Raw genomic sequence first — 25932 nt, 5'->3', positions numbered from 1 at the left:
TCACCGTTTCCAAGTTGTTTCTTGTCCCAGTTACGCCTGGCAACCCGTATAAACGCAAGTTTAAACTTTCTTTTGGCCACCATTTTGCGTATTTCGTTACAACGTCGCACGCGCAATTGCTTCGATATTTCGTCGGATCAGCGAAGCGCGCTTTGAATTTCCAACATTGAGTCGACTGTTTGCAGAGATTTTAATCAGGGCGAACGAAACAGATCGTGCAACGATATTCCGTGAATTTTTTCGATCTACGGAAATTCCGTACGAGATGCGTATATACGCTGAATTGCGAATAACGAAGCACATTGGACATTTCGAAAATTCCAAATTGAAATTTCTGCTCGTACGGGGAAACAAGATATCGCGTTACAGGGAATAGACAGGGAAGCAGTAAAACGTCGATGGAATATTTTTTCAAATCGCTGGTAAATCCACCACGTCTGATATCGAGTTTCACATTAGCACGTTCGACTACTATACGTCTGTTTTGTTATTTACAAATTAGATTTTCTAACAAATTCGTACTCGTATCTTAGATAACATCAGAGGTGTTAACGTATATATTTTCAGTTTACTTTCTGTTAAAACAGCAAATTTCGTACGCATATCGTAGAACTAGAGCGAAACCAAAGAAAAATAAATCGATACCGAAAGCTTGTTTAACGGAGATTTATTAGTGTGATATAATCATTTAATTTACGGATTAAATTATACAACTTCCTGTGAGAAGATGTTAAAATTAAACGTGTTGGTATAGCGACTATATATATGGTTAACGAAATAGTTTTAGTTTATTGTAATAAAATGAAAGACAGAAAAGAGGAAAGGAAAAAAGGAAACTAAAAAAAAAAAAAAAGACCAGAGTAATAAATATCTCTCATCACGCACGTTTTCATCGAGACATAAATTTAATTTAATCGCGTTCCCATCGACAAATCGTATTCAAAATCATCGTTTGCAATGGAAGTGTAAAAAAATCACGTAACGCGAAATTTCTTCGCGTAATAAACGCTGATAGAGCAGGTGCAGAATTTCCGCGCCACTGATTCCATTAAAATGCTTATTTCCGCTGGAATGTATCACGGTGGTCGGAACGAGCTGAATTTCAATGTTTGAATTTTCCAGCCGCGTACTATGTTCGATTTAATCATTTATAGACATTGATTATTATTATATTAAAATGCAACGTACTGGAACTAACACGCAATATATACAATACGTATAATTCGTAATTGGGTTATTTCCAAGATTGAATTTTTAATCTCGAACGATACAAATGTACGAATTACAAATAAGAGAGACGCAGAAATCGGTATCACTCGAGATGTTTCGTTTTATATTTCACGATTGGAACGAATTCGAGACGAGAACCGATTTCACCGAAGAAAATTAATATCGGAAATTGATCGTAGCGAATTGATATCGGAAGCGATGATTACAAATCGATACAGTTTCCGTTACGATTTCGCGTACAGACGACACAAAAAATCTGCGAATCTATTAGCTTCTCGGTTATCGACGGAGATTTGGCAAATGCTTAAAAATCAGATTTCTCATTTTCCAACGAGAACGCGCGAGGTACTTGTGTATCGACTTTCTTACAATTTCTTTGAATATTCTTTGATACCTTATATGCGTGGCAGTGATTAATTCTTGCGTCGAAAGGTTTGTTTCTCTTCCTTCTGTTTCTATTTACCGACCGTTCTCCAGAAGAATCTGACAAAATCGTCTTTCTTTATTTGGAAACTGATCGAGTCCCACGCCGATTATAGACTGTCGTTAAAGTCAAATGCTGCGCGACAAAATATCAATGCGTATTTATTCGCGTAGTATCATCCCCAGATACGAGCGTGTACGCTCAATTTTGCGTCGATAAAATACCAGTACTTTTCGTATTTTCGGTTGATCCTATTGTCCTCTTTGCTTCTATATCACCCGAAATAGATGTTACGTTTCGATAATATTATTAACGCTAACTTTACCAAGCCCGGTCGAACACGACTGGTTTCAAAATTTAATTCAAGATAAGAACTTGATTAATCGGATAATATAAGAATTTATACAAAGTTAGACGAACAAACGGTATAACGATGAGATATTTTATCATCCGAAACTTTACCATCCAATTGAATTCTTGTGTTCTTTGCGTATTCCACGGTTTCCTTGAGTAAAATAGTAGAATAGTTGAAAAGAAGAAGATTACCCAAGGAGATACAAACGCGAGGAAGAAACGACGAGGATGCCAGAGTTAAATATCAAAGGAATAATTGTTCTTTTTACCGATAGCCAAGAAATCTCTTGTTCTCTGAACAGAGAAGCTGAGATGTGCGCGAAGAATACGATTTTTCGAGTCTCAGAGCGTGTCTTACTTTTCAACGTTATCGTCTAATTGCGAAATAATTAAAAACTCAAGCCCATTTTTAAATTTTCTCCGTAACATTGAAACAAAAATTGACAAAATCTTCTGTATAATTTCAGCGTTATAAGGTGAAACAAAAGGTACAAAGGTGAAGGTACAACGAATGAAAATTTTCTTCTGAATTTTTATCTTCGGCTGTAAAGCACATATAAACTCGCTGTTAATTTTATTGCGTTTCCGTCCGAAATTTAGTAGATCTTTCTTTCTTCTTTCACTTTTATCGATCTGTGTGTACGCTGACCGCCAACTTATCCAAAGTTTCCTTTCGAATATCCGCCGCCACGCGGATTTTATTCGTTCCTTTCAAGTCCAACGATACTTCCTATAGATGGTTTCTCTCGATCGTAAACTTTTCTCGCTAGAATTGGCCGCAGGTTCTCTCGATCGGCTCCGGACACGAAGGCACGATGCCAGTCGTGATAATAATTCTATTCCGAAATCTTGAAACCAATATTTTTCGTTCTGGCGGCTGTACGAATCGAAGCATTGTCTCGCTGAAAAATCGTCCTTTTATCTTCCGTCTCGATTACGAGAGGCAGCAATTAAATCTACCCTTCGCAAAAATAATTTCGTTCAACGTATCCACGTTGGCACGATCGGTGACTTCTCCGGAAATATCGAAGAAACGAGCCGGAAAATGTTTTTCCTCGTCCGTAATTACACGCAGCACACTGTACGTGCCTTAAGAAGGATGTAATGGCACGACAACGATCAACGACGACGATGACGACGACGACGATGACGATGACGATCAACGAAATATTTATACGTAACGATCGTTATATATAGACAACGCGTAAATATAAAATCGAGGAAAAGAAGACGATCGAGGAAAGAATCCGCGGTATCAAAGAACCCCTCGAGCCGGTTGAACAATTATCAAAAAATTATCTGGAGCGTGTTAATGTGTCGGCAACATGTAAACGACCGGTTACGCAAAATCCAATACGTGGCATGCTGCTTGAATTCATGTCGATGGAATTAGCTTACCGGCATTCCTCTACCGTCTTTGAGGGTAAGCACACGCAACATGCTTCCTGCAACTATTTCAATCGATACGCCGCACTCGAGTGAAAATCTTGTGGAAAGTCCGAGCCGCGTTTCCGCTCGAAATCGTTCGCTCGCTCGCGCGGATCTTCGTCGAGTCCGGAACCGACACGAAGCGTATTCCTATCGGGTGGACAAAACGCTTTTCCACGCGGTTACAAACGTAAAGATTGACGAATACAAAAAAAAAAAAAAAAAATAATTATAAAAGAAAAGCGTTAAACGTGGCAAGCGATGGTATTGCCGAATACTTTTCTTCTTGAAATTTTAATTGTTTAATCTTGATCTTTGCCGCTTTAGTTTCTTTCCAAAAAATTTGTCACTTTATCTTTCTTTGCTTAATAATTTTTTTAATGTTTATTTAGCTTTATATGTATGTATATTAGATTAATTGGAAAGTTCTGTTTTCAATTTTATTCTGTATTTTACTATAGAACGAATATAATAAATAACGATACTATTTTGTTACTTTAGACGAGTAACAATTGTTAAAAAATTACTCAAAAGATAGCTAAGAGATGGGTTTTTTATTACATGTAAATACAATTTTTTTTTAAGCAAGTTTTTCGGTCAATTTGAAAATTCGAAGAGATTCGTTGGAACAAGTAGTTCGACGAGCTTCGAAGTAAAAGGTTAGACAGATGGGGTAGGTGTGTCTTGTCATGAATAGGCTAAGGGGGATGTTATAAATTATGGAAATAGCGGTGAAAATATTCCTGAACCCTTTGAAAAAAAATAAACGTTTATTTTTAACGCGGAAGGGAAGTTCATAAAACACGGACAACGCATGTAATATTAGAAACACTATGTTGCTATTGCATCGCGTTACAAATTTTCCAACTCTCGGGTGTACGAAGAAATTTGATTAAATCGTGTACATTCTCGTAATTTCCGCGATTTTCCTTCTAAGGACGCGGAAAGCGATAGAAATCGTCTAACGGTAAAAATGGGAAATTGCGAAAGAAACTAAACAGAAGAAATAAATTGCCAAATATCTGTGGCTCGATGACATACACAACGAAGTAGCAAAATATAAATGGAAATACTTGGCAATTTAGTAAAAAAATCTAGAAATTACTTGGCAAAAATTTCACTCGACCAATCGATTTCTTCTTTTTAAAAAAAAAAAAATGAAGAGATCGATAGAAATCTGCTAACGACAAAAACTAAGAGACTCTTATAGAATGGAAAATAAATAAATCGGCAAGATAAAGATATACGCACGCACGCTGTATCGTAAACTCGACGAACAAAAGTACAGTCGATTTGCTTATCTTCGAAAGCGAAACTTTTCAAACGGACAGAACTTTCGAATCAATCTAATACTCGCAAGCTTCGAGTCGATTTTAAAGTAAGAATACGCTTGTAATCAAACGCATGCAGAGTTGGTGTTTTACGGAATCACCGGTCTGCTAGAGCTAATTGCAGGATCCGATCGAAAGCAGGGAATTAACATTCCGCGGGTTTGCTTTAGCTGGAAAGCTTATTTTTAACTGGAGTTCGTGTTAGCCGCCAACGGAATTGAATTACTGTTTTTACGTGACGCTGAGAGAGCTTATTTCCGATGCGCCTTAGGTCCATTTACGATGACTACGAAAAAGTATCACCGCGTCGTGTCCTTGTTGTTTTCCAACGAAACGTCAAATATTGGCTTGGCAACTAAGTGGTTGCGGATTTTGTCATTAGATGGTATTGACAAAATCCGCAATCACATAGTTGCCAAACCAAACAGATTCTACGTTTCACTCTCGCGATACAAAATTTTTCGTTTAACAGTCGCGTGAAAAAAGTACTATTAACGTAATAGTACTATTAGCTTAGTACTAGTAAAAGTACTATTAGCGTAATATATTTGAACTTAATTAACCATTTGCACTCGAGAGACGACTCTCAGTCATCACGACGTTCCGTGCTGCGACTGCAGTGGCGAGCGAGAAGCGACAGGCCCTGTTTATTTGGTTCCTTAGTTTTCCGTGTTCTTTGTTAGGAAGCGTAAAATGTTAGGCTTTAAAATGGAGATAAAATATTTCCTATTATATTTTATTTATATTTATTATTTATATTTCCTATAACTATTTTATAAACAGTTCCGACAACGTGTTCAAATTTAGTTTGGGTTCGACGATCATGGCAAAAGTATTATAGTTTAGAAAGCCTTAAAAATAGTTTTCGGAAGTGTAATTAGCTGAAACGAAGAAGAACTTGATTTTGAACCGTTTTTGAACTACATTATATTATATTTGAAGATATATTGAATAAAGAAATAAGAATGCACCTTGGTGAATGCTTTATAAATTATCATAGAAAAAATACAGAAATTAATATTACAAAATCGTATTTTCAAAGATGTGAATATAGATAAATTATTAGAATATAATTTTTTTTGCAAGTTAATTTCTATATAAAATCATTTGACGCTAGCTGTAAGGCACGCGTTACGTGTACGCTAAACCACGCGGAGTAGCTGCTACGCCCCACCGAATAAGTTCTCGAGTGCAAAAGGTTAATCATGTACGTAGATACACATTTTGTACGCTAATTAAGTTAGATATTAAAATAAGTGTATCAGCTTACTGGATAAGATAAAGAATCGTAAAGCTGAGTTGGCAATCTTATCGGTTTCAAGGAACCTACGATACGTACCGGTGTCTTCGATACAGTAGGAAAGAAGCTGAACGAGGATATTTACATTCGTTTATCGTCAATCAGGCATTCGCAAGATATTGCATAATCGTGTTAAATGATCCATAACGAAGTAAGATACGGCGTACTTTTTTTCTAATATTAATACGCTAAAAAATGTCGTAAAATGTTAGTCTAACAAATTGCAGAATATTACGCAAGTATAAGGCGATAAAACGTAGAACGAGTGATGCGATAAAAACACATTTATTTCTTCGAAATATCTTCTTCGATGGATTTTAGAGGAAAAATATGTTACCGTATCTTAGATCGAGATTTTATTTCCATTTATCAACGCACAGATGTAGAAACGTCATTTTTAGAAACACAAAGGTTCAATTCTTCAAAGCTTTATTGTTTTTACTTGTTTAAAAAAAAAAGCGTGGACATCTTTGGAAAATGGGACTTGGCGCGTTCGTTTCTTACGAAAATAATAAGGTGCAAATGTAAATTCCAACTTGAGATCTACGCGATATACAACGTGACTTTTTTTTCGAACGTTCTACGCCGGACTATAAATAAAAAATGTTTAAATATAGCTGGCTTACGAGTATCAGCCTACTCGTGTATAGTGAATCATAGAATTTGCAATTTAAACTTTCCAAGAAATAGAAACCTTGCATAATACGCGTATTTTCTCTCTTTTAACCGCTACAAGCTTATCTATGCCGAAGCTACCATGAAGAGCTTCGATGTTCGAGAAACTTACATTTTAGTTTATCTGCAAATCTGCTTATCAGTTTTCTAACGAACGATTTAAGCAAAGTAATCGAGAATCGTATTCTACACGAAAGATTCGTCTAATTGTGAAATTAAAAATTAACAAAACAGAGTTAAATCTTTAGCTAGGTTTCTTCTACTTTTGCAAATGTAAATACAATATAACATATTTCTAATGCAACTACAGCTACGTATATATATATATATATATATATATATCGTTTAAATTTACTTTGACGATGTCTGAGAAATATATATATATATACACACACGAAAGATTCGTCTAATTGTGAAATTAAAAATTAATAAAACAGAGTTAAATCTTTAGCTAGGTTTCTTCTACTTTTGCAAATGTAAATACAATATAACATATTTCTAATGCAACTACAGCTACGTATATATATATATACACACACACGAAAGATTCGTCTAATTGTGAAATTAAAAATTAATAAAACAGAATTAAATCTTTAGCTAGGTTTCTTCTACTTTTGCATATGTAAATACAATATAACATATTTCTAATGCAACTACAGCTACGTATATATATATATATATTTCTCAGACATCGTCAAAGTAAATTTAAACGATCAATTATCTATTAATAATATTGGGTTGGCAACTAAGTGATTGCGGATTTTGTCAATGCCACCGCAATCACTTAGTTGCCAAGTCAATATTATTATCATACGCTGTACAGTAATTTTTTACCAAACATATGCTCGCGATAAATATTTGGTAATTTCCACATCTGCGAATTTCCAAGTTGGTTTCTTCAACCAAGACAATCACGACATTGGCGCTAATGAAAATTGAAAATAACGCGGACAGCAAAATTTCCTATGGCAAGTAGGTTGCAGTAGTTTTGCCAGCCATCGTGCGTTACATTAATTTTGAACGTGTAAGAGGACGATGAGAGAAGCAGAAACAACCGATGGCTATAAATAAATTGCTCGATGGCGATCTAACGGTGTAATATTGAAATACTATTGTGCAATTTACGAAGCGTAGGTACACGACTGTGTGACTTTCCAACTACGTACACACGTACAAGCTATCGCCAACCATTGATAACGAAGATTTCCATGCACAAAGCCTAAATAAGAAGAAACAGGTCACTTACAAATACAACTTTGTCCTCGATTCCCCTCCCCACGCGGTCCAATAAAGAAGAAACTTCACAACGCATTTCTTCCCGCGTACCAACAGAATTTTATTCGAAGACTGCACGTCCGCGATTTCTTCGCAGAGACGTGGAAAACCAACTCTCTCCTCTAAGCTTGTTGTTCGCAATTTTGTAAGATACCCGCGTCTAGCTGGAAACGCATAACCGACAGGCGGAACGTTACACACGATCGGCCAACGTTCCCGCCGATCGTCTCTCCGAAAAATGTAAAGAGAATTTTCTGATCTCGTTGCTGGTAAGCGACGAGAATCGCAAACTGATCCGCGTACTTGGATCGAGCGATCCAGAAACGCAGGACTTCGTAGCTACGAGCGTGCAACAGCCCTAAAAATGCCTCGTAAAGTGTCGTAAAAGCTTCTGAAAGGGGAAACCGTTCGCGCGTGCTAACTTTCCTCCTGAAAGACGTCGACGACGACGCACCGTTGCTACTCTGCGAACCTTACGAACTCTGTAAATTTCAAGAAAAAGTCACGAATCGACCGATGAAAATTCCCTCTGAATTCGCCCGGCTGAAACGCAATTCCCTGGCGATCGCGATCGAATCCACGGTTTACCTGGGAAGCGGAAGTCGACGGTGCAACGTTTGAGAACGCGCGTCGCGAAGAAAGTCATCGCGTTGAAGTTTTCGTCACGGACGACCGAGCTCCGCGGCATGCGGTTACGAGATCGAGCGGCTGGAAAACGGCGGGTGCGTAGTTTTGCTGGAACGGCGCGGCCGGAGAAAACAGGGACGGAAGAGCGGCGTTCCTTCCGTCGTTCGACGCAAACGAGAATAGACTGCGGTCGCGTCGCATCGAAAATAGCCGGGCGGAACGTAAATTTTGATGGCGCGCGCGCCAGTGTCGTAAGTCGCGCCGCTAAAGCGGGAAAGTGGGTGACTTACACGGCCCACTCAGGGTCAAGAGTAAACGAAGACGATACTGGGTTAGGCGAGTTCCGTGCCGGCCGACTGTTCAACTTTTAAATCGTCAGACACGAGGAGCAAGATTCGACGTAAAACTAGCGATGGCACGAAGAATATCGATTACATCGTCGTAATCGTTTTAGAAGCCTTCTGTCGGTCACATTTATTGGAAAACAGATCGTATTTGTTGTAATATCGTAATCTCTACGTGTACATGTTTTATTGTTTATCGTAGCGAGACTTAAAGGCTGCTACGATCTTTGTTTGCATAGGCGTACGTTTACCAGAATTAGATGTTTACTTTTTAACGCTAACTTTAGCAAGCCAGTCAAGTGACCGCTTCTAAAACGTAATTTCAAATTGTATACATTCGTCGTTATTTCTTTTATCCGTCTAACTTTATGCTAATTCTTGTATTATCCGATTAATCGATTGCCGAATTTTTATCGATATCAAAATTTACACGAACGACGAACGAAAGAGATAACGGCGAACGTACACAATTCTAGATTAAATTTTGAAACTGGTCGTTTGACCGGTTCTGATAAGGTTAGTGTTATGTTGCCGAGTGACTGCAGAATGATCGACCGATCGTTTGACATTGTACGAAACGTAACTGATACACGTACCGATGCTCGACGGACATCGATCGCGAGAGACAAAAACGCATCGTCGAGGCTAACGACGTCGATCGAATAAAAATTCATTTCGTGTAATTTCAGCGATGTAAAAAACTGTTCTCTATTCGGTTTGGAAAACTTTGATCGAGTAGCTATGGAAATAAACGTATCTCATTAATTTTCGCGATTTATCTCTTATTAAATGCGTACGAGAAAAACCAAAGAAACGGATTTCTGCTTGTACAAAAAGGATTAAGAATAATTTGTTCCTAACCTCGATCTCTCGTAAGATGTTTCGCCATCTTCGGAGTTAAACGGAACACCCTGTACATTAAAATTGAAATTTCAGCACGCGATAGAATTACTCGTGTTTCGCGTCAAGCTTTTCAAATCGAGTCTTTTTGTTCTATCTTTTCCAATGTTCTGGTTGATTCGCGAAATTAGCTGAAAAGAGATTATTCCTATTAGCAAACTACTAGGCTAGTGAGATCATCTTGTTATCGTCACTTTTTATGGTAGATAGGCGTAATACGTGATTCAAGCTGAGGCAATCGGAGCATGCATACGTTGAAGGCACTTGAAGGTGACCATTTAATGTTTGCTTAGCGATGAACACTTCTTATTGGCCTACTAATGTTGCTTGATTTACAGGTTTAAATAGATTGAACTTCTTCGTACAGTGTTGAAGTAGCGCGCTGCACAGACGTAATATTCGCCACTGAAATATCTGTTTTGTCATCGAACATTTGATACAATTGCACGATGTAATGTGATCGAAAAAGGTCGCGAACGAGGTGCATCGTTCGAGTTTCTGCAACGCAAGCACGTTTCTTCGACAATCTTTAAATAGTTCGAAATAGAACAAATTTATGTAGCTTCGGTCGAAAGAGAATTTTTCTGCTCTTTGAACTGTATCTATTCGCAATAGCACGTTGAAAAAAAAAAACAGGAAAAAACGAAAAAATAAGGAAGAAAAAAAAAAGGATTCGGTTGAGAAAAAAGCGATTGCTCCGGCGAGTGCACGCAACCTGCGGGAAGTCCTTCGGATCGTTAAGGAGAAGCAGGAGAAAACGAACTGACCCGGAAGCTGCTGGCGCATCAAAGCAGACGGAAGCGGTTGAGTATAATTTGCAAGAAAGCACCAAGTCGAATTGCACCGTAAAAGTGACCCGTTGCGGTACGAGTGCACCGATATCGACTTTCGACCGAGGCAAAAGTAACACACGCGATATACTCGACGAGATTACGCTTTAACCCGGTGTACCTCGCCGCTGATCAAAATTAAAAATTGAAAAATCAATTTTTTAACGTTTAGGAAATTAATACGTTGAGGTATAGCGAAGTGTATTACGATATAGATGGTAATGATATTTTTAATACAAATATTTGTAACATTCTTTTGGTATTTCTTAATAATGAAACGCGATACTTATCGCAGGATATTTCCTATCTTTCTTTTTTCCATATACATGCCCCTTGTGTAAATATTCTACTAACAGGTTTTAATATAATCTCCTACGACCGGAATTTGCTTTGCTTATCAGAGAAAACCACCAATATGATTACAGTTTCTCAGATTACAGTTCTTTGGGTCGAAAACTGGACACGAACAAACTGATCGGTACAATTGTACAGTAATAAAATACCACGATATCGATAGCGCAGTAAGAAATGAATTTTAAGAAATGTTCTAAAAACACGATCAAGAAAAATACAAATCTGGAAAAAAATAATTTTTAGATATCTTGTCATCTTTTTCGCTAATTCTAAGAAGTAGCCTGGTTAATCCTATTCTTTGCTTAGAAACGTACAAGCGTTTGCTGATTTTTCACAGTATTGATTGCAGAACTTAGTAATTTATATAGAATGTAATTATAAAATTACGGATAAAAAAAGCTGTAGCGAGATTCTATTCTTTCGTATTATTCTTTAATCAATAAGATTAAACTACGAATAAAATGGAATTAAGTAATGGAATTGATTCTTAAAAATTAAATCCTTTTGTGTTACTTCGGAAGCATTTTTATTCCCAAGTTATGCCTTAAGTAAACTGCGAGTTAGATAAAAAAAGAAGAAGGTTTTCCTCAATTGATAAAAGGATTATCGCGATTAATTGAAACGACGATATCCAAAATCGGATAATTCGACGAATTTTAGCAAGTTTTTCAACGAATAATTTGAATGGATAATCTATCGCACCCCAAGGAAGGTGATTTTTTTAGTCGTTAATTTATTCTTATTATATATTTTTTATTCTTTATTTTAATAACATTCGTCTCGTATTGTTACAAATCGATCAAAAATTTCAAACACTGATAAACTACTGTGAACTACTCGACGAGATACTAACGATATAAATATTAATTTATTTAATTATTTCGATATGCGAAACTTCGTAATTTCAGAGAAATTAATGAATTTCGAAATATTTACTAAAACGTATATTCGATTTTGTTTATTCAACTTCAATTACAAATATAATAAATGAAAAATTAATCTGCTAGCAGCGTACGTATATTAACTGAAAATAGTACGCGTAACATTATTCGATACTGTTTCACCATAACCTCTTATTATACAGAGCTACTTTTAAATAACATTTTTACACGAGATAAAGAAAACGAATAGATTGAATAAATGCACTCGTGACTCTCAGATTACGCTAAACAGTATAGTATTCGTTGCTGATTTATTGACTGTAATAAATGAATGTCAGGGGGGAGCATTATTTATTGTCACGATAACAATGTGCTATTGTACCACATATTGCGATAATTTGATCGTCCGTAATTTTATTTATAGATACGTATTTCTATTAGCTTCCATTTTATGCTTGTGCATAAATTAAACTAGGCACGAATTAAATTAAAAGTTTCATTCCAAGAATATTCGTAGAACGAACAATATACATAGAAAATAACAATGTTCTGCTGCATCTATTACTCTACGATTTCGTTTCATTCTTTCTGCTAACTAAACCTCCAAACAGACTATGCTCATCGAACAAATAATTATTTAAAAAAATATATTTGTAATATATATTTACAAAAGAAAGAAAAGAAAATAAAGTCAACGTATATTTATTAAAAAAAAAAAAAAAAAAAAAATTTGCCGTAGAAGAAAGGGGTGACAGAAATATCGCGTGTAACGTATACTCTACATTCTGCAAATTTTGCAACCAAATTCCTATTTCTCCGCCAAATTCTGAAATAAACTACTACTACTACTACTACTACTACTACTGCTGCTGCTACTATCACTCGAAATTTCACTATGAAGCAATGAAGGAACAATTCTTGATTATTTTATAACTGTCGTATTCGGGTCATCGAAAGTTTTATGATATCGAATATTGTAGCGTGCGAGAAAGTGGTTCGAGTAAGTGATCCCCAAATTACTGGAAGCCATGCCATCGTTCTTGCCTCTATTATTATACGTTATGAAGCATACTTATTTTATTTGCATTATTATTATTCCGTGAATTAATCGTGTCGATGAATCGAACGACATAAAATTAATATTACCCTGTTGTTTACGTGAAAAGATAAACAAGGTGTCCTTGAAACAGTTGAAAAGTCACGGATACCATTACGCTATATGTAAATGCTGTATACATGAAATATAAATATAATTGTAATTTTAATATAAACGATTATATGTCTGCGATCGTTTCTTCTATCGTTCTTTAATTCGGATAAATAATTTAAGAAGGGAATTTATAATCGAGCTTGGGATCGCGTTATACATATAAATGTATAATTACGATACTTTGCATAATGCATCGTTATAATTTCCGTACAAATGTTTATCGACGGAGAGAATTCCGCGCTATCGACTTTAAAATCAACGCTAGCCTCAGCCAGTGTTCCTTTGTGAAAAGAAACTTCAGTTTAGTAATTCCATGCATAAATTCTACTTCCGACCGCACGGCACACTTTCCGCGCCAAGTTTCCTATCTACGTGTGTTACAAAATACGCCCACGTTTCGATAATATGTAAAGGAGAGGTGTTGCAATGATAACGTTCGCCTTATCACTCCTTACCGATTGTAATTAAACGCCATGTGAACTAATCGAAACGCGATACGTATGCACAGATCGACCCAGTTCACTTTGATAAACAAATTCCGCTGCAGCCTAATAGAAAATATATTTTTCGCTCGTAACATGTAACTTACTTTGTTTGTAAACAAGCGTACGCTGTATCTAATCTATTAAACGTATTAAAAATTTGTCGAAAGTTATAGAGCGATAGAAAATACTTTGTATCTCGATCTGTTATAAATCCGTTGATGTTCAATTTAAAATCGTACGTTCATTGTTATCTCTTTCGCTTGTCTAAATCGATGTACATTCTTATATTATTCGATTGATTAATTTCTCAATTTTTCTTAATATACAATGAAATAAAGTTAAATTATTTATAAAATAATTTTAATTTTATATAATATAATAATAATAATTAATTTTAAAGTTATATTATTTTCGATATTTGGTACGAAGGCTAATATTTAATAATTCATGTAATATCGATATCGCGTTAATAGGTATTCAGTACGCATTAATGCATTAATGTTTTGCGCGCTGTTCGTTTATCGTGTTATGCATATATTTTCCTGCAAATGTAAATGTAATATTTTATAACGCGAGGAAAAAGGACCTTGCGAGTAAACAAGGTTCCGGATGATATTAACAATTAATAAGCGATTTGCAACGATATATATGATACTGATATTTTAACTTTCGTGAAAAAAGTTGCAACTGGTAGTAAGTAAACAAACATGGTGGATAGTGGAAAGAATATGGCTCGTCGTTAAGGTTAGTGCGACGAGACGCTGTGGGCGCTTCGATTTGAGCAGCAGCCATCGGTGAAAATTTTCACGACCTCGAGCAACTTGGAAACGGTTCTCGACTGCTTTGGCCACCGATATACATACACGTTATTTCAGCCAAGCAGCACTACTATCCGCAAGAATTACGATGCCTGTTAAATTACGAAAGACACGCGCAATAACATTCTTCGCCGATAATTACGGTTGCCATATTACGACGATTCGTTGTTACAAAAGATCTATTAGCCGCATCTGCATGAATCGCGTTCACCGGACGCCTTCCTTTCCAACGAAACGTTTCTATTTTATTCCACACGTTTCCTAGACGCACCTTGCGTTATCCTCTTAATTAATCTGACTCAAAGTCCGGCCATAGATGTAACGCCTTGCTCGTAAGAGCACGTAATACCGCGAAAATACACTATCATCGATCAGCAGACCGTATACACGGTGCCCGAGAAAATATACGTGTAAACATTCCTGGATCCCGGTAATTCGAACGATTCAATGCGTGCACCAGTGCCATTAACACGGCGCACGGCGCTAAAATACTTACGACGAGCCTCTTTAGGCCTTACGATCGTAACATTTATCTAATTAAATATATATGTATATAGTAATTTTGTATGTTTATTACTATGTAGAAATCTCTCTCTACTTTCGATCGAGAAACAGGAAATTTACGCATTTGCTTTAAATTCAATAAATATTGAATTTAATTCTTAGATGAATATATGGATTGATTAATTGTACGAGGAAATCTTCCAAAATCTTTCTGACATTTATATAAAACTAATCGAATTTTACATATTGATGTGTAGATTATATATATACATATATACGCGCCATTATATACAAGTGAATCTATCTTATCTGCTAGCATAAAACTCGTGTTTCGTATTGTTCCGTTATTGCGTTATCTTTTTAGCTTTAGTTTTGGTTCCAGCGTTATTATGGAGAATTTTTGCCGTGTAACGGACAATTACACGACCGTCTATTACTCTAAATAAATAAGTAAACAAATATCTTGAAAATATCTATGAAATACGAAGTGAGAGGAGAAATCTCATGAAAAGCTGTACAAATGAAAGAAAATTGATTCTTGGGTCTAAAATGATTCGTCGATGGCCGTGTCGGGCGTTGAAAATTGCTTGCTTGATCATTATTTTCCTCTATAGGGAAGACACGCGAACGAAATACAGCAATGACGGCGTGTCTGCGTGCATTACCCGAACTGGAAGTCGCGAATCGACCGTAAGCGACATTTACATCATCGATACGTGGAAACTGCGCGAGAGATGCAGGCTAGAAAGAGAGAGCACGGTAGAAGTTGCGTGCAGCATCGAAAGACATTCGCAAGAGGTTAATGCGATGCGTGTTGCATCGAAAAATCGTTACATCAATAGTGTTAGTGGATATCATAGGTAAGGCATACCCATGAAGTATGTAATTGTGGAACGCCCACGCATTAGAACACGCGCTCGACCACCGCACTGATCAGAAACCTCGGTAAGGTTACGTTGGATATACGCTTTTCAACATAGGTTTTGATGGTCGACAAAAAATGTACTTTAATTCCTTTAACGCTAGAACTGTAACTAGACTATAACTAAACCTGTATCAAAGAGATCCAACTGATAGATATATATCGTTAAAAATGCTGAAAAATCCACTATTACAAGATAGACTGCGGATATTTATGCGGAAATTCATATTTTGATGAGTATCATTTAAAAAAGGAAGGAGAACTATTAGTAGAGAATTGTCGTAGCCACTAAGAATTACAACGAGTGTTATATTTTCGATATTTTACGCATTTGTCCGTGTTCGTATTTCTGTACCATTAAATTTCTTATAAATGCATAAAAGTCCACAGGCCAGTTCCAAATCTGACAGATTGTATAACTGTAGCAAATCGAAATTGCACATTTCGTCTATTATGATAGTTCTAGCGTTAACGAAGGGAACGTGTATGTATGTAAGCGAAAATTTACCTCCTCGAGGGATGTGATTGTCTGTCTGCATTGTGGCATCCGCGAGACGAAGGTGGATGTCGTAGGCGAATTGTAATCCTCCCTCGTCTCCTCGACGAACTCACTTACGGCGATTAGGCCCGGCATTTTTTCCCTCTTTTTACCTATATTGGCCAAAATTGTGGGGAGCCCCCGAAATTTGTCACCGGTCTAGCACTGTTAGTGCCGTTACACACTCACTTCACTCGTCAACACCACTCACTTCACCGTTTCTCCGGTGCGCACCATAAATTCCGCGGGAGGGCTGTCACCTTCTGTCTCCTCCCAATGCCGTTTCCCGTGACGCACGGTAAACGTCGTCCCGGTGCGACGAACGGACCCAGAGAGGAGCGCCCGCGGGAGGGGGGAAGGACACAAAGAGAAGAAGGAGAGGGAAGGGGGTTGAATAGAGGAGAAGAGAGAAAGAAAATTCAAGCACACGGTCGTCTGTCTTCTCTACCAGCGAGAGACACTTGCGCGACACGATTATTTCTTTAACATTTTGCTTGATCGGAGTTTCCTGCACTGACTGCGAGGAAACATAGTTCGCACCTTTTCTTGGTTCGCGCGGCTCGCGTTGCATACACACTTTCACGCGCGTACGCGGCTGCGTCCCAGAAAAATCTCTTTACACCTACTCGCCACTCGATCTAAAATCAACCTGATCGGTGCCGAAACGTTTTCGTCCACGGTCTAAGTTTCACTAAGGCGGCGCTGCGTACGCTCGCACCTTCGCCATTGAGCTTGCTCATAGGAAGAAGGTCGTTCGTATTCGGATCCATTGGTGCTACCATCTGGCGACATTATTGTGATTTTCAGCAAATTAATTCTGTTCCAATTTGAAGTTTTGATTTATTGCTTGTGATGTTACAAAGATATATCGTGTTAGATATATAATGTAGAATATATCTAATTATTTATTAATATTGTTATAACAATGTTATTTCAGAGTCATAGATATAGTAACACTAAAAATCTTATAATTCGTAGAAATGTGAATATACATATACTTAGGCGTATGTCCAAGTTTTACTATTGTAATTACCTTTTCTGATTTATGAATAGATCATTATAGTTTTACAGACACACGACGATTAAGAGTACGGTAACAAGTATTCAAAAATAAATTGTAGCGTCAGGTACCAAATATAATTACGCATTTCTATCAAAGTTTACTCTAATTATTCGATGTTTAACTTATTCAAAATTACCAAGATTTAACTTAAAGTAAAGTAAATAAGGTTTGGACACAAGTAGAGCTATCGAAATACAATTTTTTCATTTTTATTATAGAAACAGAAAAATTAAAGAACAAGAGTCTCTTGTAGTTTGAGTTGTTTTTTGCTTTTTGCCTTCACTTGTGCAGCAATGCGATCTAAATCTCTACGACCTTGACTGGTAAGCTTACGTCCACCTAGTGGAGCTTTTTCAATGAGTTTCAGTTGTTCCAAGCTTTGAAGAGCTTTACGGGCAACACCACCTGCAGATCGGCAGAAGTGGCTGGGATGAGTGCCATTGCGTTTGCGTCCTCCAAAGATTTTTGTTACTGCTCCGACACCAATTGGACTACGAATATAAATATGACGAACCAAAGCCGCGCATCTAATGTAGTACCAATCTGGATCGTACGGGGCAAGTTCCTTGAAACGTGCAGATTTTACGATGTCAACCCATTCTGGCACTCGCATTTTACCAGTTCTAAAATATTAAACAAATCGATAGTTACAATACTTGAAAAAATTATGGGTATATATATATTTTGTTGTTAATTTATAATAAGCTTCTATGTCATGAAAATTTTTGAGGTTAGTTACGTCTATATAAAAACAATTACTTACTTTTTCAAAAAGGCTGCGAAAGCTTTTACGAATTTGTGCTGGTCAACGTCCTTAAGCGTTACAGACGGCATCTGAAACAAACATCGTAATTAAAAATTGTCAACAATGCAAATATTGTACAAGTTTACTCCACACGTGTATTGTAACAATATCGTAGAGTTCAATTAAAGTACGTCATGTATATAAATATACATGTAAATATTATATAAAGTACGTTAATTACTTTGTATTATAACTTATATTACCTTTCTTTCTACAATAATATGTCGAGTTTGGAAAACTGAACGAAGTAGACACCTTTGTCCGAACGCCAACCGGAAAGAGAGTAGCAAAAAGATGGTGCTAGAAGCAAATTGTTAAATGGCGGCACAAACAGGAAACGACCATGAAATTTCGATACATAGAAACGTGTCTTAATAAAAATATAGTAGACTATTTGTTTGATCGATAATCAAAATATACATAATTGAAGAATATAGTTTAGATTTTATCTTTGAGATTTTGAATCTTTAACTACTTCTTCGATTATGTTAGGATATAACAAAATTTATATAAAGTTTCGTTTATACATGTAAATACATTATAATAAGTTTCATGACATATACAAACGAAGGGTTTACAAAGTTTACTGATATTATCAAAATGCAAACTAAATACTTGATAAAGATAACGTAATCGCAAAGGTGAATTTTATTTTAATCATGACGTCATTTTGATTTTGACAAACAGCGCTGCTGAACGTGTAGTTGCAAGTGAGAACATAAATACGTTGTTCCTACGACGTAAAATAGAGATTCCAGTAAACTTTTGATATGTTTAAAACTTTGTGTCAACAGTATCTAAAATCTTCGTTTTCTAAATATAATTTAATCACTATGAATCCCTATTGTAAGGACGTAGCGTTAACGGAGCCAATTCCTTTCTCGAAAGATTTTCTTTTTCGTCAAGTAAGTCAATAACTGCGTAGATTTTCGTTCTGTTGTTGTGGTTGTAGCGACATCTGACGATTTCTTATGTATTAACAGTTTCAGAGAATCAATTTTTACGAATTGAGCATTTCACGTTGAATGTTACTCTTTTATTAACTTGATTTATGATTCATACAAATCTTGTTATTTGTATTTAAATTTGTAATATATATTATTGCTCTACTATTAATTTTATGAATTACGTAACGACTGTAGTTATGACATGTTTCTTGATAGTAAGGATATTTTCAATAGTATTCCGATATACAAATACTTCAAATTAATCGTTATCCACAGTAACCGGTAAGTAATAATTTTCAACGGCTTTTAGCGTAAAAGAATTATTGTAAATTATACAAAGTTATAAACTTACGTGCAATGTAAAATTATGTAAAATTGTGCAATTACAAAAAAATTATTCGTCATTAGATTGCGGATTTTTATGCAGATTCATATTTTTGAGAATACAATTGAAAGAGTAGAGTTTCGGTAGAACGTTATTTTACCTATCGAGTATTACTAGATATTTTATTCATTTTTTCAGAGTAAGTGCTTTCTGTGCAATTCTGCTCTTTCAAATTTCCCATAAAAATTCGCAGTCTATTCGTTATCGATAACGTAATTACACAGTATGTAGATTTTTCTAAAAATGATGTCCCACATAACAATTTGATAAAGAATCCTATGCTTTATATATCTGTGTAGAATTTTAAGGCATATTTCGTCTATACCAATACTTTCATTTTATCATTGAATATACATAATTATATATACATAAATTTTATCAATAATCGTAGTCTATCGTAAATCCATCAGAAATTAGAATCTTCCATAAATTTCAGTTTACCACTTTCGAATCCCTTTTTAACAAGTTTTACTTGAAATTCTTAGATGTTCGATCCCGTGTCCAGTACGTATACTTATCTATTGGCCGACATCAACGATAAGACCGCGGTCTTAATTGATCCGGTCATCGAATGGGCAGAACGAGATAAAACCATTATTCAGGAATTGGGATTAACATTAAAATATGCTAGTAAGTTGAGAGTATAATCACGTTCGCAGAAATCATTCTCCATTCGTTGTTGCTTGAAATTCGCGGCAGTACCGGAAATAGGTTGACCATTTTTTGCTGCACAGAAAAATAAAATTGGATTCACGGAATATGTTTTCCCAGGCGAACATATTTTTCATTCTCGAGAAACGACTTTGAAAATTATTCGAGGGTGAATATACTTTCAGCTGGAATAAAATTGAACGCTTTTCGTTATAATGCTTTCTGGTATTTCGCTAAAAACGTATGCGAAAAAATTACTCTTTGTCCTCGTACGTAGTAATATCGGTCAAGATATTTGTAAAAATGCTGCCAAATAGGGATGCGCTAACGGCAGACTGTAAATTTTTCATTGCGATCTACACATCTACATGTTCATGCTACTAACTAATCGAATTTGTCGCACTGCCAATATGTAAATGATTAAGTTAGCTTTAAATTAATCATTGTGATACTACGATATGCTCTTTCGTATCATATCGATTTATAAATTTACATCTGTTATGTGTGAATATGTACCAATACCAGAGAATCGTAATGAAATTTAATCAGTCGATATTCAATCAAGCATTATCATACATGAATCATACATGAATCATATATGAAGTACAGATTAACTATCCGGTTCGATGAAAATTGATTTTTTAAGGACCGAAAATTGCGTTGAACGATATAATCGAAGGGTACGGTGAAAAAGTGGTGCGTGTCACAGCTGTGATAATTTTTCATATTTCTATATTAATCACCGGTTTGCGCATTTTACCGTTCATTTTATTGCCTTCGCGACATATCGTGGCACGTACTCTTTCGTGAAACAAGCAAATATTTCGTATAATATAATCCCTTTAAAAATATATTTGACATAGCTTTTGCATATAATTCGTAGCACTCGCGTGTCGTCGTTTCGAAATATAAAGACCGATAAATTAGTCGTTCGTTAAAATCAAAAGATCGCCATTTATCGTTTGTTTCGACTATTACATCCACCGGTTGAAGTAATTGCAATTCATGTCAAGTTAAAAAAAAAAAAAAAACATCGAATTTCACGAGAAAATTTTCTCTCGAAACGCGTTTTCTCTTGTAAATTTATAATATTGTAGCGTACATAAAGGTACGTTTCTTTTAGAACAATTCCATTGTTCTCAATTTTACCATGATTTTCAGTTTACCTTGTAGAGAAGCGAAGCGCATCAAATCTTGTTTGGACGTAAAAGCTGTGTGTTTAAGTGCATTATTCGGTTGATTTGTTCCGACTGCGAGGAACGAGCAACTAAATTAACCATCAGTTGTTTCAATCTGATTACATTGCACCGGAGAAATGTACGACAGTTAAAGATCGCGTACGATGAAACAAAGACTCGAACGATTTAATGTACCGCGTTGATATATCTGCTGGTACAATAGGTCAAAAACGTTCTTGTCGGTTAAAACTTCTTAACTGCAGTCTATTGAGCGCGAGTACAGCAGCCGGTAATTCAATAATTTAAATGAAGTGCTGGTATTATTAAGGAAACCGTGCGCTTAATTGTTCAAATTGCCACTAGAAGTCTTCTATACCAACTAAAACGTAAAAAACAGTCTCTTGAAAACATGTAATTATATGGCCATCGGCTCATTGAAGAAGTCAAAGAGCACAGTTTTGTACATTGTGTACTGGGTGTTTCGCGTAATTGAATGGAGCTGTATACATATCGAAAATAAATAGACAAAAGTTTCGAGCGGTATAACGATAAATTATAGACAAAATTTATGTAACGAATTAATATTAATATAATTAAGATAGATAGCTGGAAAAAGCGATATTCAATTTTATGTAACATATTGTGGTTGCGAACAAACGGTATATTGCGATGAATGAAAATATTGGCGCAGATTGGCTTTTCTTGTCGAATCTGGTGTTTTGTAAAAACCATGATTCTTTGTTTAATCTTCTCTCTTTTTTTTTTAGAATATAACTTTTTAACTAGAAATATTTAAAGTTGGAAGGAAAGTTTGAAAGGAACGATATAATTTTATTAAAAAAGTAACGACGTTGCAACTCGTCTTTCTGAAATTTGTTCGTACTTCTAACAGTTTTCAAGATATTAATTTCATTCGGTTCGACGAAACATCCAATGGACATAGACTTACGACCGCAGTAAGACTCAAAGTAAATTCAAATGGAACTTTTACCATATTCCGCGTCTTCATTATCATTTTTCTCGATTCGTTGGCTCGTAATTTCCTTCTCGTATTTTCTAAGTTCTTACCGATTTAATTGACAAACTTAATAATTTAAATGGAGCTCTCCGGCGCTCCTTTTATATTTATCGTTAGCTCTTACAAAAATTAATGAAAACGTCCGTAGGAACCGTTCAACGACAAGTGCTATCGCTTGCCTGAGATTTTTAATACAACGGAATCTCGACTTTGCGGTTATATTTTACTCGAAATACTGTTCACATTTCCAGTAATTCGATTATCCGGTTTTGCTGTAACTAATTACTTCGGATAATCAAAGTTTCGCTGTATTATAAATGAATGGCGAGAAGGAGATGGACGATAGTGGTCGACGAAGAGCGCTCTCGCGTGTGCACATGATCGCTGATAACCGTTTGGATAAACGCCTTTTGCAGTAAATACGCATATGCACGCTGATCATATCACCGGAACAGGAAAGCTGAAGAGTTTGTTACCTGGTTGCCAGTCAATGATATCACGTAGCAGCGGTGCTAAGGCTGATATACTCTTGAGTCCGGATGACCAAATAAGCTTCGGCAAGCATAATTTACTGGTGCTGCCTACTCCCGGACACACCGAAGGTCAGCTATTTTTTTTTTCGTCACATTAAAAGCAGGTACTCGTGCTTGAGAATGAACGCCACTGCTCATAAATACGCGGACATTTTATTCGGCGAGAGAATTTTGCTTTTGCATAGAGACGTTTGGCGTAAAGTTGAAACGAGAGATCGCGCGTAAAGTATTTTCTTCATATTTTTGCGTTTGTTCGGAACACCAGGTATTTCGTACCGTTAGAGAGATGTCAATTAGATCGAAAATGACGTAATGAACGCAGCAGGGTTAAACCACAAGTTTTCAACGAATTTGTATCCCAATGCATCAGAATGCCAGCCAGCTCATAATCAATACATTGGTATTTTAACAGGTTGCGTTACCTACGTATGCTACGAACAAGGTATAGCGTTCACAGGCGATGCTTTGTTGATACGCGGATGTGGACGAACAGATTTCCAGGTTTGTACGAAAGAACGATACCTACGTTATAATAAAAGAGTTCGTAAGTTGATAATTTAATAGGTTCATAATTCTGAATCTAAAATTACGACGGTAAAATGTGATATGAGATATAAATACGAGTATAATTGAAAAATCTTACGTTGCCGTAGAAATGTAGAGATTCAGAACGGATTTATAATTGTTCCTAGTTGTTCTTATAGAGCCTTGTAATTACAATTTATGCAACAGCGCCGAATTAGTTTGACATAATATCGTTGTTTAATACGCGGTATCACGAAGAATCTCAAAAACGTTCTAAATATCGCGTTTTACGTAGCGTGGTTAACTTATTAACCGCAAGGGGATGGTGCGGCTCGTTTAGTCTCAAAATCTGGCGACGATATTTTACACGAGAAACGTTGAAGTAAAATTGTGCGCAGGTTCAATATCGTACACGGTAACTCTTGCATACACGGGCGCATCATTTATTTAGACGCTAACAAGTTTAAAATCCGACGTAGGTACATTGATACTTGAAACAGTTTACTCCAAATTTCGTCAAAAATCCGTAAATTCACGCGCACTACACGTACGCGTCGTAAGAGAAACGCCATTTCATTGTTTCATATTCGTATTTAACGAAATTAATATTTTGCAATTTTCTTGCATTACAGGGTGGCTCCGCGGAAGTCTTGTACAATTCAGTTCATTCGAAAATCTTTACGTTGCCAGCAAATTTTAGACTGTATCCTGCCCACGATTATTCTGGTAGAACAGTAACCACGGTGGCCGAGGAGAAGGCCTTTAATCCTAGATTATCTAAATCCCTAAATGAATTTGTCGACATAATGAACAACCTTAATCTGGCGTACCCAAAAATGATCGGTACATTAATTTGCTTGCGTGTCGTTTAAAGCGCGATGCCTGATTTTCGTTTGAAAACGTTGTCTGGAAATTTACGACGGCGGCTGACATTTCCGCTAGCTACATTTTTGAACTTTCGTAATGATAAAATCTGTTTAACCTTTGCAGACAAAGCTGTACCGGCGAACAAAGTTTGCGGTCTATACGAAGTTGCGAAGGAATAGAAACCACGAAGAGATGAACCGGCTGATATTTTTACGTTCATCGATCGGCTTGTTGTTAATTCGATTTAGTCGTTTTGCGTACGATAATAGCGCATAATATAGAAGAGTATCAATCGTACGGTAAAAATAAAAGTAATAGTCTAAAAGCGAAACGGAGTGGCCCATCGTTGTTAATTAATACTCTCGACCTGTTTAATTTTGAAATTTGTGCTAGTATTAAAGTTAAAATTAAAATTCCACGTAAAGAAACGCAACGTCATTTCCAACCCTTTTGTTCTCATTAAACGTTATGGCCACGTCTTCTAAATAACGTATGCTAAATTTTATACACTAATTAAATTTCCACCCGTGCACGGCGTAGGTAGCCTGAACTCGACGCACAATTATAATTCAAAATAATTCCAACCGTATTTATCGCAGCGTACCAACCGAGCGTGTTCTTATTTCTCGACCGAATCAGCCATAGTTTTACCGTAAACGCGTTATCGCTACTATCCTGTACAAAGGAGATTTTATATTAGCATAGGTAAACAAGAAAGAGTTAATCGCCGTGCGAAAGTGGATATCAGCGGCGATGAAAAGATAGCTCTGGTTAAAATTTCGCCGATTTTACGACGTCCCATCCACTCAGCTACTTTGACGTTTATGGGCGGGCTGATTTTCTGAAGCACGCGAAACGAAACGTAAGGCGGTAATAGAGATGGAGGCTGCTGTAATCGGGTAGTTTAAACGGGCTGTCTTGTCGAAACTCGGGACGAAGAGACCCCCATGGTGTGCCGCTGGTTTCTACTGCATAGCTGAGGGTTGAAATCGATACCGTTTCCAGGGTAACCGGTGGGTACGGTGGCCGACACACGGGCAAAGGTATGGGCCAAGGCTATCTGCTCGTGCGTTTTCATGCTCTTCTGAAAAAAAAAAAAAAAAGAGGAAGAAACGGACAGAGACGGCTAGCGGGGTGAGGAGGAAGAAAAACAGACGAAGCCACGCGGAATGTGTAATTTCTCTGGGTGCGATGGCTTAGACGGAAAATAGAGAGAAGTCGAACGCACGGAGTATGCGGTTGGTTAACAAAAATGAAATGTCAAGAGACGTTTGTTAAGGCGTACATACTTACGTGCACGCTTCTCTAAACCGTAAAAACGACAAGAGCCGGAAAGTGAGCGGATGCAACGAAACAGTGTTGGCAATTCGTCCGGTTTAAAGAGTCGTTGATGCGCAGATATATATGCCGCTCACGATATTTCATTCTATACCGTTTGATTTTGTCTTCGTGTACCTCGCCGTTCCTCTTGGCCTCGCCTTCATTACGTATTATAGACGTATGAAAGTATTAGAGACGAATATAAACGAT

The 25932-nt window shown here is 36.6% G+C and overlaps 3 protein-coding genes across 15 annotated transcripts in view; 1 reads left to right on the top strand and 2 right to left on the bottom strand.

Moving 5' to 3' along the window:
• The window catches only part of Asap (ArfGAP domain of ASAP), a 54314-nt gene extending 37186 nt beyond the window's left edge, over nucleotides 1–17128 (bottom strand). For 6 of the 11 annotated variants that reach the window (XM_072001615.1, XM_072001618.1, XM_072001617.1 and 3 more), the window contains exons 1-2: nucleotides 8606–8790; nucleotides 3407–3459 (exon numbers count right to left, since the gene is read on the bottom strand). In XM_072001615.1, coding sequence (XP_071857716.1) covers nucleotides 3407–3459; nucleotides 8606–8705 — 153 coding nt within the window. In that variant the 5' untranslated portion in view covers nucleotides 8706–8790. The other 5 variants (XM_072001616.1, XM_072001619.1, XM_072001621.1 and 2 more) reach the window with 4 other exon arrangements.
• A 558-nt stretch (nucleotides 17129–17686) lies between these two features.
• LOC139986369 (small ribosomal subunit protein eS19) lies at nucleotides 17687–18403 on the bottom strand. The gene is made up of 2 exons (XM_072001645.1): nucleotides 18257–18403; nucleotides 17687–18116 (listed from the first exon to the last, which is right to left on the bottom strand). The coding sequence occupies exons 1-2, from the start codon at nucleotides 18325–18327 to the stop codon at nucleotides 17723–17725; spliced, it is 465 nt and encodes a 154-aa protein (XP_071857746.1). The 5' UTR covers nucleotides 18328–18403; the 3' UTR covers nucleotides 17687–17722.
• A 555-nt stretch (nucleotides 18404–18958) lies between these two features.
• Nucleotides 18959–24733, top strand: LOC139986367 (persulfide dioxygenase ETHE1, mitochondrial). Of its 3 annotated transcripts, none has more exons than XM_072001640.1 (6): nucleotides 18965–19203; nucleotides 20116–20260; nucleotides 22894–23079; nucleotides 23423–23511; nucleotides 24168–24378; nucleotides 24526–24733. In XM_072001640.1, exons 1-6 carry the CDS (start codon nucleotides 19069–19071, stop codon nucleotides 24579–24581), a joined length of 822 nt encoding a protein of 273 aa, XP_071857741.1. In that variant the 5' UTR covers nucleotides 18965–19068; the 3' UTR covers nucleotides 24582–24733. The 3 variants fall into 3 exon arrangements, with proteins under 3 accessions (XP_071857742.1, XP_071857741.1, XP_071857743.1); XM_072001642.1 differs by lacking the exon at nucleotides 18965–19203 and adding an exon at nucleotides 19329–19527; XM_072001641.1 differs by lacking the exon at nucleotides 24168–24378 and having other exon boundaries at nucleotides 18959–19203.
• The last annotated feature ends 1199 nt before the right edge of the window (nucleotides 24734–25932 follow it).

The sequence above is a fragment of the Bombus fervidus genome, chromosome 4 (assembly GCF_041682495.2).
Source record: "Bombus fervidus isolate BK054 chromosome 4, iyBomFerv1, whole genome shotgun sequence".
NCBI classification, from domain to species: domain Eukaryota; kingdom Metazoa; phylum Arthropoda; class Insecta; order Hymenoptera; family Apidae; genus Bombus; species Bombus fervidus.
The sequence above is the reverse complement of the archived record's forward strand: the minus strand, read 5'-3'. Positions and strand labels throughout refer to the sequence as shown.

What these genes read in the sequence shown, in the direction of transcription:
- LOC139986369 (XM_072001645.1), bottom strand. Translation starts at nt 18,327, where the DNA reads ATGCCGTCTGTAACGCTTAAGGACGTTGACCAGCACAAATTCGTAAAA. An exon ending in TTCGCAGCCTTTTTGAAAAA is followed by an intron (nt 18,117 to 18,256) that starts GTAAGTAATTGT and finishes TTAATATTTTAG; the next exon opens with AACTGGTAAAATGCGAGTGC.
- LOC139986367 (XM_072001640.1), top strand. Translation starts at nt 19,069, where the DNA reads ATGTTTAAAACTTTGTGTCAACAGTATCTAAAATCTTCGTTTTCTAAA. An exon ending in ATTAACATTAAAATATGCTA is followed by an intron (nt 20,261 to 22,893) that starts GTAAGTTGAGAG and finishes CGCCTTTTGCAG; the next exon opens with TAAATACGCATATGCACGCT. An exon ending in GTGGACGAACAGATTTCCAG is followed by an intron (nt 23,512 to 24,167) that starts GTTTGTACGAAA and finishes CTTGCATTACAG; the next exon opens with GGTGGCTCCGCGGAAGTCTT.